The sequence below is a fragment of the Pteronotus mesoamericanus genome, unplaced genomic scaffold (genome assembly GCF_021234165.1).
Source record: "Pteronotus mesoamericanus isolate MK-2021 breed Mesoamerican mustached bat unplaced genomic scaffold, CSHL_Meso_final contig_246, whole genome shotgun sequence".
Taxonomy (NCBI): Eukaryota; Metazoa; Chordata; class Mammalia; order Chiroptera; family Mormoopidae; genus Pteronotus; species Pteronotus mesoamericanus.
Window position 1 is genome coordinate 12,848,549 of NW_026555104.1, and position 18,061 is coordinate 12,866,609.

The following is an 18,061-nucleotide window of genomic DNA, read 5'->3' on the forward strand; positions in this document are numbered from 1 at the left end:
ATTGAGCGCCCGCCTGCAAACAGGGATGCTAGTTCGATTCCTAGTTGGGGCACATGCAGGGATTGCACACCAGGTCCCTGGTGGGGGGTGCATGAGAAGCAACTACGCAATAATGTTTCTCTCCCCCCTTTCTCTCTCCCTTCCCCTCTCTCTAAAAATAAATATTTTAAAAAGAAAATATACAGTACTGAATAGATGGAAAATATCCAAGTTGCTCAAGTCATTTTAATGCAATTTAACCACAGCTTCTATTTTTATTAATGATTGTCCTCCTAAATTCCTCTGTGCTTTACAAGTGTCAGGAAATTTTTTTAATCAGTTTCAGGTTTTTAGGCTTAAAAACCTGAATAATGTCAAACAAAAATAAGAGAAGAAAGTATATTTTAATACTTTAAATCACATCTTGCTTTTAGTGAAGTAAGCCTACCTGGTCTACCCAGAATTAACCTTCAAAAGAAGAACAAACCAGACCCCTTCCACCATGAGGGGGACACAACAAAGAGGCACCATCTACTATCCAGGAAGTGGGTCCTAACCAAGCATCACACCAAATCTGCTGACACCATGATCCTGGACTTCCCAGCTTCCTAAACTGTGAGAGGTAAATTTCTGTTGTTTATAAGCTACCCCATCTGTGATATTGTTATAGCAATCAGAATGGACTAAGACAGAGTCCTTATACACTGTAAAATGTAAACTGCTTTAGAAGATTGCTCCTCAAAAGTCTAACAATAGTGTTACCATATGACCCAGCAAGTCCAATCTCATGTACAATACCTAAGTGGAATGAGAACATTTGTGTACACACACACACAAACACGCAAACCAAACATTCTCCTAATGTCTTCAAAACCAGACAGAACTAAAATAGACTGCTAAACAGAATACTGCCAATGTCCCAAAATTTTTAGCTTTTAGAAATGGAGAAAATTAAACTGGGAAACCATTAACGCAGTGTGATAAACAAGGATAAAAGGTAAAGACAAAAATGACTAAAAAAGACTGGCATTAGCATTCTGAAATGAAAAAAGTCCTAAGATACAGCAGACTCTACAATCCTGCGTGCAGAAAGGTATCGTCCCCATGAGTCTCAAGATGGGGGAACAGGAAAGAAATTGCTGTTACTTCATCAAAACTGAGAGATTTCTACCCTGGCTGGCGTGGCTCAGTGGATTGAGAGCCGGACTGTGAGGCAAAGGGTCGTCGGTTCAATTACCAGTCAGGGCACATGCCTGGGTTGCCGGCCAGATCCTCGGCAGGGGGCGCACAAGAGGCAACCACACACTGATATTTCTCTTTCTCCCACCCTTCCCCTCTCTCTAAAAATAATAAATAAAATCTTTAAAAAAAAAAAAACTAAGAGATTTCTCCTCTTACAATTTATGAAGATATTCTGTCAGGCAGCCAAATGTGTTTAGCTATAGTAGAACCAAAAAGATGAGGTGCTGAGGAAATGAGGTAGAAAGCAAAAGATTGGAGAGATTAAGTGACCTAAGACATTGACATATGGGGGGGAAAAAGAAAAAGAGCTCAGAGTCTGAATCTCTTTTCATAATTTTTGTAGAATTAGAATTAAACAAACAAAAAAAATCTGAAAATTTTTGTTTGTAATACAACAGGAAAAAATGATCAGAAATGACCCTTACACAGTTCAGGAGAAGGGTTATACTATTTATTCTATGTTTTGTTTTTAAGATTTTATTTATTTATTTTTAGAAGGGAAGGGAAGGAGAAAGAGAGGTAGAGAAACATCAATGCCTCTCCAGCTGGGGACCTGGCCAGCAATCCAGGCATGTGCCCTGACTGGGAATCAAACCAGTGACCCCCTTGATTTTGCAGTCCAGGGCTCAATGCACTGCGCCTTATCAGCCAGGGCTATTCTATGTTATTTATTTTACTTATTTCTCTAAGTCTTTGAACAACTAAGAAACTCCTATCAATACTTCAGTACTTTCATAGTAATAACATTTAAAAGTTGAAGGGGGAAAAAAGCTCACTCCACACAAAAATATTTTGTATTAATACCTTTTGAAAAAATCTATAAAGACAAAAATCACAGTTGTTGTGGCATTTTCTAGTCAAAGAGCAGTGTTTTGAAATTTCCATGGTAATCCTATTATAATTTTTACTAATTAGTTTATAATTTAATTTATATTGATCAAGTAAAACCACAAATTCTTAAATAGGACATTTAACATTTCTGTAACACAAAAGGGGTTCGCAATTCCAAGTTCCTACGGAGTCCTTACATAACTAATCATAAAGAACACATTTCTACAAAACAAAGGTAATCACCAAAAACCATTCCAAGGTCCTAGAAAATCCTTAAATGACTAACCACCAAATATTAAGTAGTATTAATTGTTAGCTTTCTATTAATCAGAACTCACTCACTGCCCAGGGCTTACACTAAATAAGCCTTTAGAATCACACTCCACAAAATCAGTTAGTGTACAGGTACTCCTTCCCTTTTTGAAAGTTCATGTTAACATTTCCCCTTTTTATTTTTTAATCTTCACCCAAGGATATGTTTACTGATTTTAGAAAAGAAAAGGAGAGAAAGAGAAATATCAGTCAGTTACCCCACCCAGTACACACCCCGACTGAGGATTGAACCTGCATCCTAGGTATGTGCCCTGACCAGGGATCCAACCCACAATCTTTTTGGTGTACAGAACATTCCAACCAAGTCATTCGGCCAAGGCAACAGCATTTCACTTTTAAGAAAGGCTTCCATTAGTAGTACCTTACATTACATTAGTATGGTAACTAAGTGAAAAAAATGGAAGGATTTTCACTTTTGGAAAAAGAGCGAAAAGCAAATAGCACTCAGCGCTTGCCACTGTAGAGGCAGGAGGCACCCAGGGCAGGGAGAGTGGCAGACAAGCTCCTTCCTGCGAACTACACTCAGAATCAAACCGCCACAAGCTTTGAATCTTGCCTATGAACATTAAGTGCTTTGTCTCCATTTATTTTGTGCATCCCTTAGCAAAATGTGTCCTAAGGTAATTGCTTCTTCAGTTTAAGCCATTTCAGCTTATGAAAGGTTTCACAGGAATACTGCTTTCAGATTGGGGGGGGAGTGGGACAACTGTACAGGTAGGTGTACTATCATTTGCCTAGTCAGTAATATGAGACTGCTAATATGCAAATATTTTAACACTGATTTACTTTAGCACTTTCATACTATGGAAGCTTTCATTCCAAACCCATAGACAACAGGTGTTGCATTCTCCAGAATTAATACCAAAGGAACTACATATCAGCTCAACATGTCCAAAGTATAGATTACACTGCTTGGGAATAAATTTAAACAACCTTCACTCTCTGGATATGCAAATGTCCAGTATAAATTAAGATTAATTTTATTTTGAGAATTATCTACATTTATGTAAACTATAGAGACTAAACCCATGAGAGTGTATTTGCTAAGAATAACTCAAAAAAGGTAGGTTATCTTGTAATTTGACCACAATAGATCAGTAGCAAGGACATTTACTTCATCATTTACACTGACTAGGACTATCTCACAAGTAGTAGTGCTACCTGACAAGTATTATTCTTCACAGTTTACAAAACCTTACAATTTCATGACAACCCTGTAAATTAGCAGGGAAGGCAGGCATCCTTGATCCCTATTCTACAGACAAGGAATTCAGATATCAAGGCCTTTGCATCTTACAAAATATGAAATAGTCATAGCTCTCATTCACAGTGTAATGTGTCTTTCAATGTTACATATAAACGAAAAAGTTTAACACGTTTCATATTGCTTCAACTAGAGAAAATCCTGACCTCATCACAAATCAGGCCTACCAATGACAGATCTGCCAGCTATTGCGATGGATCACTGAAGAAGGGTAATAAAGTCAAACTTAAATGTCAAAAAAGATAAACCAGGACCACTGTCATTTGTTTTACCTACACAGGATTCAGTGGTCTAAACACAATGGCTATAATGAAGTGTGGGTGAGAGTGTAAAAATGCATTTGAGGGGAAATTTCTGAGCTTAGGACAGACACTTGCTAAAACCTAAGTTGTTTTGTTTTTTTAAATTTTTATTTGTTGATTTGGGAGAGTGTGGCGCTCTATTGTGTTGTTCCACTGCTTTATGCATTAATCGGCTGATATTTTTATGGGCCCTGACCAGGGATCAAACCCACAACCTAGGTTTATGGCGAAAACACACTCTTAACAACCGAGACATCCAGTCAGGGTTAAGTCAAGTATTTTTAAACACAGATCTGTTCAAGGTAGACATACGTAAAACCAACATACTTGGCTTTGACAGTATCACTCAGCGACTACTTCATATGCCAGCAAGTTCTATTTTCAGCAAACTACCATATCCTTGGCTTTTCCAGTTCCCATTTGGAGGACTGGGAGGAGGAAATCCTTTACTTTGCCTCTCATCAGTCTTAAGTTCTGCCAAATGTTAACTTCATTTAAGAAAGAAGAAAAACCAACCTGAGGACTTAGATGTAAGATATCTCTGTGGTAGGGGGATGGACAAAGCTTCAGAAACTTTTATTATGAATCTGTAAATGAGACAATTAGCAGTAACAAATGGTCTTAAAAAAGGCTGACTACAAAACAAGTTTGCAGCTCAGGACAATCCCAGTTTATGCATATAGCACTATTATAAATTGGTACCCCTTCTTTTCAAGGTATCCAGATTCGTCCAATAAATTATGACCCTATTATTATTATAGCTGTCATCATGGGTTGGCCAAAGAGTTCATTTGGTTTTTTCCCTAAGATGGCTCTAACCGCCTAGTTGTTTTTAGCATGTTCATTCAAAACAGTTTTGTTAGATTACTTTGTGACAACTGTCATTTCAGCATGCATTTTTTTAAAAACATTAAAATTATTGAACTTTTGTGTAGCCATCTAAATACTAATGAAAAAAAATACGCAACATTATCAGCATATTATGCTTTATTATTTCAAAAAAGGTAAAAACGCAACTGAAACGCAAAATAAGACACACAGGGTATGGAAAAGGTGCTGTGCCTGATCGAACATGTCAAGTGGTTTGCGAAGTTTTGTGCCAGAGATTTCTCACTGTATGATGCTCCACAGTAGGGCAGACCAGTTCAGGTTGATAGCAATCAAATCAAGACATTAACTGAGAACAATCAACCTTATACCACACAGGAGATAGCCAACATAAGATATGCAAATCAGTAAAATTGGTAAAAATGAAAAATGTATCTATGTTACAGAAAAAAAACAACCATGGACTTTTACAATACAATTTAGTAAATTTAAATGAGCTTCTGAAATTGTTTTAGGAATATGACTAGCATGAATATTTACTTAATGAGTTCCAACCATAAAGTTATGTTGACAAACCAATTTGAAAACTTGGATATCAGTATTTAACTGTATCAGACTGTTAACTGACCATTTCAAAACCAGTAAACAATCCTGGCTGGGTAGCTAGGTTGGTCAGAGCACTGTCCAGACACCCCAAGGCTGTGGGTTTGATCTCCGGTAAGGGCACATACAAGAATCAACTAATGAACACATTAAAAGTGGAACAAACAGATGTCTCTTTCTCAAATCAATAAATTTTTTAAAAACTTTAAAAAGTATTTTGTTTTTAGAGAGAGGGGAAAGGACAGAAAAAGTGAGGGAGCGAAACATCAGTATGTGAGAGAAACAATCCATTGGTTGCCTGTACACACCCCCAACAAGGGACCTGGTCCACAACCCAGGCATATGCACTGAGCAGGGAGGGATCTAACCAGCAGTGACCTTTAGGTTTTCTGGAACGATGCCCAACCCACTGTTACCACACCAATCAGGGCTAAATAAAAATGTTTTAAATAAACAGTAAACAACTTTTTTCTGTTGCTGTTCCTCACTAACCCTTAATGGATTCTGTTTGACAGCTACCTAGGCTACTACTTAGAACGTTTGTGAATCATTCGCCAACCTTTCTTCCCCTAAGTTTTCCAATTACATCAGTAACTTAAGGGCTAAATCCATTAAGACAAAGGTGAAGGGGGAATGTTTTAAAAGCACTTTACAGAAATGCACGGCCTTAGTCATACCCCAATACAGGCACTGTAATAAACCAACGAACCTGTATGTAAACGCACATTCTGAAATTACCTAAAATCCTTATTCTAACTTCACTGTGCTGTGAGATGGGCTTTTGAAAAAGCATGAAGATATTTTATCTACTATTTCGATAGCTACTAGTCAGTCATAAGCACAAAGAGGTTATTATTTGAAGTAACTGCAAAAGAAATATGCAGTACCACACCCCCATCCCCAGGGCTCCATCTTAATCACACACAGGTCTTTTGTGAGTGGCTCAAGAGAAATACGAGTACTGGTCTAAAGGTCGGACAATTTCTGGCTTTGCCATTTACTAGTCATGTGATATGGGGGGAAATCACTAAATATTCTCAAATTCACTATCCTACAGCATGAAATGGAAGTAACACTACCTACATCAATGTTACATGAAATAAGTAAAAATTTTTGTGAAAGTAGTCCGTGAAAAGTGAAGTTCTATATAAATTAGGCATTACGTAATTACAATTTTAAATTTTATCCTATGCCTGTTATTACTATTTAAATACACTTTTCTTAAATACAAGATAAAAGTCTGACAATATCAGCCTTACAGCCCTCTTTAAATATATATATGTATGTATGTGCTTTCGGGGGTGGGGGGGTTGGGCAGGGGAGAGTAATGGGGGAAAATGGGGACAATTGTAATTGAACAATAAAAAATACTAAAAATATATATATGCTTACAGATAGGCTTCTCACAAATTTAAACCTCACTTGCAAAATTAGATATATTAATTTACTGGGCTGAAATTCACTTGCTATACCAGGTTACAGAAATTTTTAAAACATATTCCTTTGACCAAGCTATGAAATGATTAAAAAAGCCTGTTTATATAGACTTTCAATGTGTTTCCTTGTACTTACTGAATCCACAATTTGCTCAGTTTAATACTTGCTATTAAGTATTCTTTCCCTACTAGAATTCAAATTGAGATCTTTTCATCTTAAGGTGAAAAGGGGTGTTTAAGAATGTCCACTGTAGTAAGAATTTGACTCAAACTGCAATGATTTGTGATTACATTATATTCCAGGGTTGTAAGCCAACATAATTGGAATATGTACAATACTATATAAAAGTCTGTAATATACATTAAAAAGCATCTGTTTTAAATATGAAGACTAAAAGCTACCAGTAGGAGAAGTTTTAAAAATTCCATTAGCCAATTTTGCTTATATTTAGAAGAAAAAAACTGCACTCAATAAAGTTAACTCCATTAACTGAAATAAAAATTAATTTCATCATTCAATAAAATATCAATAAAATTACTGCCCTACAGTCAAGAATTGATAATAACCTTTTTAGCTCATTATTAAAGCTAATTTACTATCCCGTTTTCTTCCTGACGTTACATATATTAATGAGGCAATTCAAAACCCCTCACTGATCAACACTGTAAGTTAGAGGTGAGGCTGTGGTATTGTTAAAGGACAACTCTAAGTAGTAACTCAGAAAAGATGTATTCCTCATGTTGATACATTCACCCAGAGTAAATCAAAATGGACCACCAAAACCTTACCCCATCATATGGAGCCAATCATCACAGGGAGATGGTGAAATGACAAAACCAGTAACTACCTTCTCAACAACCCAAATGTAATGTATGCTGACTGCTCTACTCTCAAAAAATGTTAAAGTACTCACTTCCCCCTGCCCCCGTACTGCCCACTTTTCTTTACTATTGTGGTTCATATAGATGGGACAGTAAGACTTAGTTCAGGAATGCTCTAAGGTCGCAGACTTCCTTACTATGGCTAGGAATGCTATAAAATCTGTCCCCCAGACTGCTGACTTAAGTGATGCGATGCTAGATTTAATTTTCAAGGTGAACAGCCATAGCCCCGAACCCAGCACTTCCTAACTGTAACCCAAAACTGTCCTTTTTCTTGAACACATCTTAGCTCTTCCTCCAGCACTTTTTTTTTTTAATCTTCACCCAAGGATATGTTTATTGATTTTAGAGAGGAAGGGGGAAGGAGAGAGAAAGAGAAACACTGATGTGATAGACAAACATGCACTGGCTGCCTCCGGTGCGCATCCGGACAGGACCGAGGTTCAAACCAGCAACCCTCTGGTTTATGAGCTACCTGGCCAGGGCTTCAGTACCTTTAAATAAATCATACAAGTTGATTCCAATTCGCCAGGATAGAGTTAAATGATGCCACAAAGAAGTTTAAGTAGTAGATTCAGAAGAGCACATGAAATAAAAGATGAAGGTACTACAGGAACAGTAAGAAAAAAACAGTATTTATATCCAAGTACCCAAAATGAAATCATTCAAATACACTCTCTCACCTTCTTTCACCACACTTGATGAAATGGTGACTAAAACTATGGGATCATTTTTTGTCACCGCAAACACTGAATTATTGTACCCAATAAAGGAGCGAACAGAGGTAGAGTCTGATTCATGATAACTGTCTTCCTCTTCTTCCTTTCCAATGAATCCCTCTCTATCTTGTGTCCAACAATCACCAGAGTTCCCCTCTACCTGGTAGAACCTATCTCCTTCCCCCTTTAGATTCTGAAAGAGAAACCCAAAGTACATGTAATGATGTGGCTCTATCTTGAAAGTGCTATGCTGAATAACCAGTAATAGATTTGGTGAAAAATCCTCAGCATCCAACTCCAAAAATATCATTAGCACTAAACTGTCACTTATTTGTAAACTACAATCATGAGCTTCCAAATCAGTTCTTTAAACAAGTTTAAAAAAACACTTTCCTCCATGTCCTTTTTGGCCATCAGGGCCTAAAATCCCTACAGAACAGAAAGCATTCAAATGTAATTTCAAGTTTCCTCCCAAGGGCACTAGCAGATCAAGAGGGGAACCTATTTGGAACAAGAGGGGGGAAAAGAAGAAGAAAAAACTTCCATTACTAGCACACCCACTTGTGTTTGACTTTTAAACACTGAAATAAAGACAAATCTGACCTTGAGCTGTACTTCCCATCTTATTCCCCCCTCCCCCTCTCAACAGGAACCTTGTTCAATACAAATGGCAATTTAAGGATTTACAAAACAAAATGTAGTGCAGTATCTTTCCCAAGTTTGAGGTCAAATCCTTTTTTCCTGCTTTTCAAATTCCTGAATCCTAATGTATGATATTAGCCCTGAGGCGATTCACGTGCCGAACACGCATTCAAGGAAAGCAATGGTCCTACAGAACATTTTGAAAAATAAGTGGTTTAGTAATTAAGAAAAACCTAAAGATCAATGGCACTTGATTCCAACCATGTCCCAACAGCATTAAAACCGGAGAAACCACATATATGATTTCTCGTTTTTGTAATACTACATTTTAACGGATGCGGGGATAATTCAAGTACCTCGGTCCAAAATGGGGGGAGGGGCAATTTTTAAAAAGAAGCAGCCTGAACTCACCACACAGACACAATGGACAATTCGATAAAGTTCTGGAAAACGACGAAAGAATCTTTATGGCCAATGAAGCAATGAACAAAGAAAAATTGTTCAAATCTATACACAAAATCATTCATTCTAAATGGTGAGAACGGGACTCCCTCTGTTCGTGATCCCAAAACCCAAACCTCAGTTGAGTGCTTGGGATAAATTAAGATCCCAAATGAGGTACGAACACACATTCCAAGCCCGGGCAGTCAACCAAAATGCAGTTACTAAACATTATTTGAAATAACTTTATTTTTCAACAGGTCTTTCTCCATTTGTCATAATGGTGCGTGGAAACAGGAAAGTCATTATTTTCACTAACGGGTAGACTGAGACACTGGCACTGGGAAAAGACTGAGAGTCATGGTCTCCTTGTTTCCTGTTCTACCCACCAGAACTCACAGCTTACAGAGACAGAAAATAATTACAGGAACTTCGAGCTCTTCGGGATAAGTCCAAGGAAAAGGGGTGTGAGGGTGGTTTTTCTAGACCTCCCCAGAAGGCGAGATTGAACGTAAACCCTCACTACAAGGTGTGGCGGCCTAAGGGGAGATACACGATCGCAGCATCTCAGCCTCCGCCCAAGGATGAATTGCAGTGATTCCAACCCTCTCCCCATCCGCCGCCTCATTCAAGACTGCCCCCACTACAAGCCCACGGAAGACCTCCGCTCGCTAGGCTTCTCCTTTGTGAGACTCCACAGCCGCCGCCCCACATTGGGCCTCCGGGGAAAAGCCACCGCCCCCACCCGCCATATTTCCCTGAAAGGCGCCCGCGCTACACTCCAGGTCGCTACTCTCCCCCATGTGGCGAGTGCTTCTTTCCCCCATCACCCTTCTCAATTGTTCTCCACCTCCCAAGATCGGCCAGAAGCTCCCCGGAGGATTGCTCGCCCGGAGACAGTACCCGCCATCTCCTCCCCCCTCCCTCGCCCGGGGACTCGCCCTCCCCCCAGCCGCCATTTTACAACCAACTCCTCCACCCTATCGCCTGTGCTCCTGGGCTGGCAAGTGTCTGCAACTGAGGACACTGAAGGGGTCAAATTCCTAAGCCTAGGGCCTCCCACCGCTCCCAGAGACCACAGGCCATTTCCTGATTCCCGAATCCACGTCCCCGGGCCAGGTCTGGAGACGATGCCGCCATTTTGTCTCCTGCTCCCGGTCTCTGTGGGCGGCGGCAGAGGGTCCGAGAATTCCAGCCCCCGGTTGACCCCCCAACTCACCGTCGTATCGCTCAGCCTGCTCGGCCAGCTTCGCCTGGTACACCAGATCCTCCCGATCATCCATAGCGGCAGCGGCTCCGGCAGGGTCTGCGCGACGGATGGAAGCGGATAGCGTCTCCGACTCTCTCAGCCTCTTGCTCCGCGTCCGAGCAGCAAAAATGGCGGCGCCTCAATCCGGGACTTCCGCCTGCGCACGCGGACAACTGCTCAGCTCTATGGCAACCGCTCCCTGGCAACTGGCGCGGGGGGCGGTCCGGGAGCTCGGCGACCGAAGAGGCTGGAACCAGCTAAGCTCCCCTCCTCCGGGGGGCCCAGCTGCACGGTGCGGGAGCTCCGAGGCGGGAACTGAGACTGCGGGAAGGGAGAGCGGCCTCTAGGGAACGAGGGAGGCCTAAGGCGAGGCCGGCCTGGATTGCTCGCGAAGCCAGAGAAAGCGAAAGGCTGTAACGGTTTTTTAATGCCAAGCCTGCCTTCAGGAAACCATCTCCCCTTCTACCTTGCCCTTGTTTTCTCAGCCGAGCCCAGTCCCGGGCCTTTTCCAGATTTTTTTAACCCTGGGGTAAAGAGTTGGGCCCCGCTATAATTGGTAGGGGAAGAGGAACTCCCCTTTTCACACCTCAGCTTCACCTTGGCCCTGGGCAATTTTCTTTTCTCTTCCTGCGCTTTGGCCTTTTCTTTCCATTTAGGCCCACCCCGGTAGGAATCAGGGTAGTTGTTAAAGGAGCCTGGTCTGAAGAGCAAGGTGCAGAAGACTGGGACCAACATCACATCGGGATTGAGGAGACAGGAATGAGGACCTGGTCTGTTTTGCAATCCAGGGGATTCCCAGCACCTTGTACTCAATATGATATAGGTTGCAGGACTAAATTTCAGGTAACTAGAACATAAGCTGTGTAGTAAGGTCTGCAATAAATGTGGAATAAAAAACTTAGAACCAAATTATTCAGAGCCTTGGATAGCAAGCTAAGAAGCTTGCACCTTATTCAGTGAGCACAAGAAAGCAATTTTTTTAATGATTTTTTCATGGAGGATGATGACCATCGTCGTTTATCTAATAACATGAACTTTATAAAGATGAGTAAGTATGGGCCCTGGGTGGTGTGGATCACTGAATTGAGCGCCTGCTCTCAGAACAAAAGTTTGCCAGTTGCATTCCCAGTCAGGACACATGCCTGGTGCCGGCCAGGTCCCCAGATGGGAGCGTGAGAAAAGCAGACAATTGATGTTTCTTTTGTACATCATGTTTCTCTCCCTCACTTTCTCCCTCCTTTCCCCACTCTCTAAAAACAAATTTTAAAAAATCTTAAAAAAAAGATTAATAAGTATGGCAAAATAGTGATTAAAGAAGATAAATTAGCCCCAGCTGATGTGGCTCAGTGGATTGAGTGTTGGCAGCGGCCCTAAAGGTTTCCAGTTCGACTCCCAGTCAGGGCACGTGCCTGGGTTGCAGGCCCCAGTAGGGGGCACGGGAGAGAGACAACCACACATTGAAGTTTCTCTCCCTTTTTCTCCCTTCCCTCTCTCTAAAAATAAATAAATAAAATCTTTAAAAAAACAACAATTTTTAATACAATAGCATCAAAAAGAATAAAATTTCTAGAAATAAACTAACCAAGGAGATGAAAGACTTACACGTGAAAAACTACAAAGCACTGCTGAAAGAAATTAAAGAATGAATGAAAATAAATGGAAAAGCATTCACATTGGATTAGAAGATTCAGTATCATTAAGATAACAGTATTATTCAAAGTGACCTGCAGATTGAATGCAGTTCCTATCAAAATCACAATAGCACTTTTTGGCAGAAACAGTGAGGCAGCTAAATTTGCTGACCTCTAGAAATCCATTCCAACTCTATCGGACATACCACAGCAGCTAAAGTCGTGAACTCTGCTCTTGGACTCCTTGCAACGGATGGCTGCTTCTCACTCGTGAAATGGAACAAATCGTTCCATTTCTTTAAGCCTTAGTTTTCTCATATCTTAGTTTTCTATAGACTGGGAATGATATTTCCCTCATACAAAAAAGAATAGGGCAAGTACATGTAAAGAACCTGATACTCAGTGAATGTTAGCTGTATTTATCAATGTTTCTATGGTCCCTGCTTCAGCAAGAATCACAAGTTCGTGTCATAAACTACAAGTGAGAAGAATTTTAAAAAAGTCACTTTAAATTCTGCACAGATATCAAGATTAGCACTGAAGAAAAGTCATTAGATAGAGCAATTAGGTTATTGGTGACCTTCAAGAGCAGTTTTGAAAGCATGTTGGAAGCCGGATGGCATTTGGCTGAAGAACTAAGAAAGCTGGAAAGTGGAAGTGGAAGTGTGGGATTCTCTTGAGATGAGTAGCAGTGCAGAGGCAGAGAGGGGTCAAAAGAGATGAATGGCCAATAAGGACGGCCAAACAATAGCGTCGGTCCACATGTCACAACACCCGCCCCACTCTGCAAAGCTGGCTCTGCTGCCAGGATGACTACAGGGCTGTTTCAGACATGCAGATATTAGGGGTGACTGTCCCATGACTACTGGGTCTTCTCTCCTGAATTGTGTCTCCTACGACTGGCTGAACTCTAACTGAAGGTGACTATTCCTAGGAAACAGCTGAGAAGGCAGAAACCTTAAACTTAGATTGATTCTCTGACTGTACTGCCTGTTCTCTCAACAAACAATTAAAAGGGACAAAAATCATTGACAGGGCAACAGAAATACAAACACAAATTTTGGATATAGCATCTGAGATTATAGGCAGATATAAAAATCATGGTGCGGGACTGAGGCGGCTCTCATGGTATGGCGCTGCATTTCTCTCTGTTGCTGTGTTGATGGATATGTCACAGTCCATCAAAAATCCTTTAAAACAATCACCAGGTCATTAGGTCACATTTTTAAGTACAAGTCTCCCAACTTTATAAAGAATTTGCTCTAAAAGAAACAATAACTCACTTGGCCTGTCTTGAGTAGACTATCCACAGATATATGGTAGTGTACTAAGCACTACAAGAGGAAATAAGACATTAAAAAAATATGATTAGTCATTGCCTCCAGGATCTTGCAGTTTAGTATTTATTTGGAGGGGAAAAAGTTATTGTGTTTTCATTTACAAAAAATAGGTTATTTTTAGATTTTATTTATTTATTTTTAGAGAGGTGAGAAAGGAGAAAGAGAGGGAGAGAAACACTGATGTGTCAGAGAAACATCTATCAGTTGCCTCTCACATGCCCCCAACTGGGGACTGGCATGAACCCAGGTATGTGCCCTGACTGAGAATCAAACCGGCAACCCTTTGGTTCGCAGGCCAGCACTCAATCCACTGAGACACACCAGCCAGGGCTATTTTTATTTTATACCTTTCTGAATTTAATCTTTCACTATATACTATGTTTACAATTTAAATGTATTTATGAAGATACGTAGTCATATGAAAAATTCTCACAATGTATGATTCAGTGTAAAAACCTAGAAATCAAATCACATTTCAGTATTATCGCTTTGTTAAAATACAATTATACTTAGAAAGAAAGATCAGAAGACCCTGGCTGAGTAGCTCAGTTGGTTAGAACATCATCCAGATACACCAAGATTTCAGGTTCGGTCCCAGAACAGGGCACATATAAGAACCAACCAATGAATGCATAAATAGGTGGAACAACAAATCCATGTTTCTCTCTCTTCTTTCCTCTCTCTAAAATATCAATTTAAAAAAAATCAGAAAACACACTAAAAGGTTAAATAGCCCTGGCCAGGCGGTTCAGTTGGTTGAAGTGTCCTCCCATAGAGGGCACACACCTAGGTGGCAGTTTCCATTCCTCCTCCCCACCTCCCCCAGCACCGCCGATCCCCTATCAGAGCTGGAAAGGGAGGCAACCAATATTTTTCTCTTTCTTTCTCTCTCCTTCCCTCCCTTTCTATCTAAAAAAATTAAAAAGTATAGCCTCTGGTGAGGATTTAAAAAAACAATGATTAAAAAAGGTTAAATAAGTTTTGTTTAGGGGTTATAGGTGTTTTATTTTCAGAATTGTGTGTGTGTTTTCATAACTATCTTTAACTTTTTTTACTGATTTAAGAGAGAGAGACATCGATATGTTGTTCCACTTATGTATGCATTCATTACTTGATTCTTACATGTGCCCTGACCAGGGAAGGAACCTGCAACCTTGGGTTGTAGCAGAACGACGCTCTAACCAACTGAGATAGCCTGCCATAGCCATAAATATCTTTAATTACATGTTACTTATAGAGGGTAAAAAGGTGAACTAAAAGAAATAAAAATAACTTCTGATACAATATTGTTCTTCAGATTGCTTTTTGCTCTTAATACATCATGAATCTCTTTCTAATACAACAGTACCTATCAAGCTACTTTAGTCTTTCTAATAACTATGCTATTCTTTTGTATGGATTTTACATCATTTAATCAATCCTCTATTGATAAATATTTAAGGTCTTTAAAATGTTTTGCCATTATAAATAATACCGCTAGAAACACATTTATACATATACAAGGGTATTTCCAGATGAGAAACTATTAAGTCAAAGAGTGTGCACACATTTTTGTTAAGTTTTATATTGAATTGTAACATACAAACAGACAGGTGCACAAATCCTAAGTGCACAGATGAACTTTTCACAAAATGAAGGTAACTCGTGTTGACTGCTTCAAATTCCAGAAACAGAACATTACTCAAGCCCCAGAAGCCTCCTGTGTATGCAGTTTTTTATGATCACTGTAAAATTCTTTCAAAAACAGTAAACCAATTAATATGAGTAATCAAATAGTATTTGAGGCTTCCACGTTCCCAAATCCTCTCCAACACAGAATATTATCATATTCTTAATTTTTAACAATTTGATAAGTGAAATGAGAGTCATGTGTCATTAACTTGCATTTTTTTGGTTCTTAATGAGTTTGAGGATTTTATCATGCATATTTGTCTGTAACTTATCTATTATTATGCTTGTTCATTTTCCTACTGAATTTTTTTCTTATTTGTAGGAATTCTTTATATTTTATGGATGTTACCCCTTTGGCTGTTATATATGATTCAAACATTTTCTTCTCCTTTGTCATTTGTCTTTTAACTTTATGCTGCCTTTTAAATTAAAGTTGAAAATATTTTGTAGTCAAATCCTTCAATTTTGTCCTTTCGGGCCTCTCCACTTTCTGTCATGCTTTCAAAACCTTCCAGACATTCAACAGTATGAAAATATCCTCCTGTACTTTCTTCTTGTTCAATTATAGTTTTGCTTTGAACATTTAGATCTTTAATGTATTTGAAATTGTGTGTTCGGTAGAAATCTCTTTTTTCTTAAAGAGTTTATTTATTGCTTTGGCTGGTGTGGCTCAGTGGATTGAGTACCAGCCTATGACCCAGAGGTTCACTGGTTCAATTCCCAGTCAGGGCACATGCCTGGGTTGCGCAGTTGGCAGGGCACAAGAGGCAACTACGCGTTGATATTTCTTTCCCTCTCTCCCTCCCTCCCTTCATTCACGTCTCTCTAAAAATAAATAAATAAAATATTCATATGAAAGAAACATTGATCGGTTACCTCTTACACACTCCTGACCTGGGACAGGGCCACAACCCAGGCATGTGCCCTGACCAGGAATCAAACCAACAACCGCTCGCTTTGCAGGACAGTGCCCAACCTACTGAACCACACTGGTCAGGGGAGAAATCTTTTCTTTTCTTTTTTTTAAAACCAATATGAGAGATTAAGAAAAGAACAAAGGAACAAGAAAAATACAGAAAACAATCAACAGGCTTATTGCCATTAAAAATAAATCCATCATTTTTCAACTGATATGAAAGGCCATGTCTACAAAGTACCAAATTTTCTGTCTGATTCTAGAATTTACTTATTTCCATCAATCTGTTTATCTATTCTTATTTCAATATATTATTTATTACAATAGCTTTATAGAATATCTTCGTATGTAGTAGAATCCTTTTTTCTGCAAAATTCCACCCATTTTGTGCTATGATACCTTCATATGAACTGGAGAACTAATTTGAAAGTTCCCACAGGGTCCACTTTGTATTTTGATAGGGGTTGCTCAAAATTTACAGATTAGGGGAGAATTGGAAACCTTTGACTCCAAATGAGTCTACCGACTCAGAAATACATCTCTGTAACTTTCTTCAAGTCTATTTTGTATGATCTTAATTATATTTGTATAGTTAGATGTATAGAGGTCTTACGTATTTCCAGTTAAGTTTGTTTACAAGTATTTAGGAGGCTATTGATATTATGAATGGGATCTCCCCTTGCTTTTTATTTTGGAGTATTATTGCTGACATACAGGGTCCAGCACAAATACTGCCCCTTTTTTATTATAGAATCTTTTATTACAAAGTCATAAGCAAGTAATTCTGTAAAAACAATATCACACTTAAGCACACCATATGACATTTTAGGTGAAATGTTCAAATTAAAACTATAAATTATTACACCATATTACCCTATCAACGGCACTCAAGCAGGTGTAACTTCTGCCAGACCCTGTATATGAGAATTAATGATTTTTGAACAGTTATGCATCCAATTGCCTTACTGAACTTTTTATTTATTTATTTATTTATTTGTTTGTTTGTTTGTTCTTGCCCAAGTTTATATCTATTGATTTTTTAAAATCTATTTTTATGTTGGTTTTTTTTTAAGGGAGAGAGGGAGGGAGGGAGGAAGGAAAGAAGGGAAACATCTATATGAGACAAAAACATCGACTGTTTGCTCCTATGCAGCCTGACTGGGGATCAAACTCGCAACCTTTTGATGCATGGGGAAATGCTCCAATGAAATGAGCCACCTGGCCAGGATGCTGATAGTTTCTTTCTTTCTTTCTTTTTCTTTCTTTCTTTTTCTTTCTTTCTTTCTCTTTCTTTCTTTCTTTTCTTTCTTTATTTTCTTTTTTTCTTTCTTAAGATTTTTTCTTTTTTAGAGAGGGAAAGGGAAGGAGAAAAAGAGGGAGAGAAACATCAGTGTGTGGTTGCTTCTCGTGCACCCCCTACTGGGGACCTGGCTCACAACCCAGGCATGTGCCCTGACTGGGAATCGAACTGACAACACTTGATTCACAGGCCGGCGTTCAATCCACTGAGCCATACCAGCCAGGGCTTCTTTTTTTATTTTTAAGATTTTATTTATGATAGTTTCATAAGTTAAAGAGATCCTTCTATTTCTAATTCGGTAAGAGTGTTCCTTAAAAGTTAATGTTGACTTTTACTGGATGCTGTTTCAGGCTCTATTTTTATGAACTATGGTTTCTTCTTTAATGAGTGAGTATAGTTAATTACATTAATAAATTTCCCAATATTGGATCATATTTGCATTGCTGGAGTAA

At 39.1% G+C, this 18,061-nt stretch overlaps 1 protein-coding gene across 2 annotated transcripts in view; it reads right to left on the reverse strand.

Moving 5' to 3' along the window:
* The window catches only part of YWHAE (tyrosine 3-monooxygenase/tryptophan 5-monooxygenase activation protein epsilon), a 39,841-nt gene extending 28,919 nt beyond the window's left edge, over positions 1 to 10,922 (reverse strand). For both annotated transcript variants that reach the window (XM_054573290.1, XM_054573292.1), the window contains exon 1: positions 10,722 to 10,922. In XM_054573290.1, coding sequence (XP_054429265.1) covers positions 10,722 to 10,785 — 64 coding nt within the window. In that variant the 5' untranslated portion in view covers positions 10,786 to 10,922. The remainder of the gene's footprint in view (positions 1 to 10,721) is intronic.
* Positions 10,923 to 18,061: the final 7,139 nt, after the last annotated feature.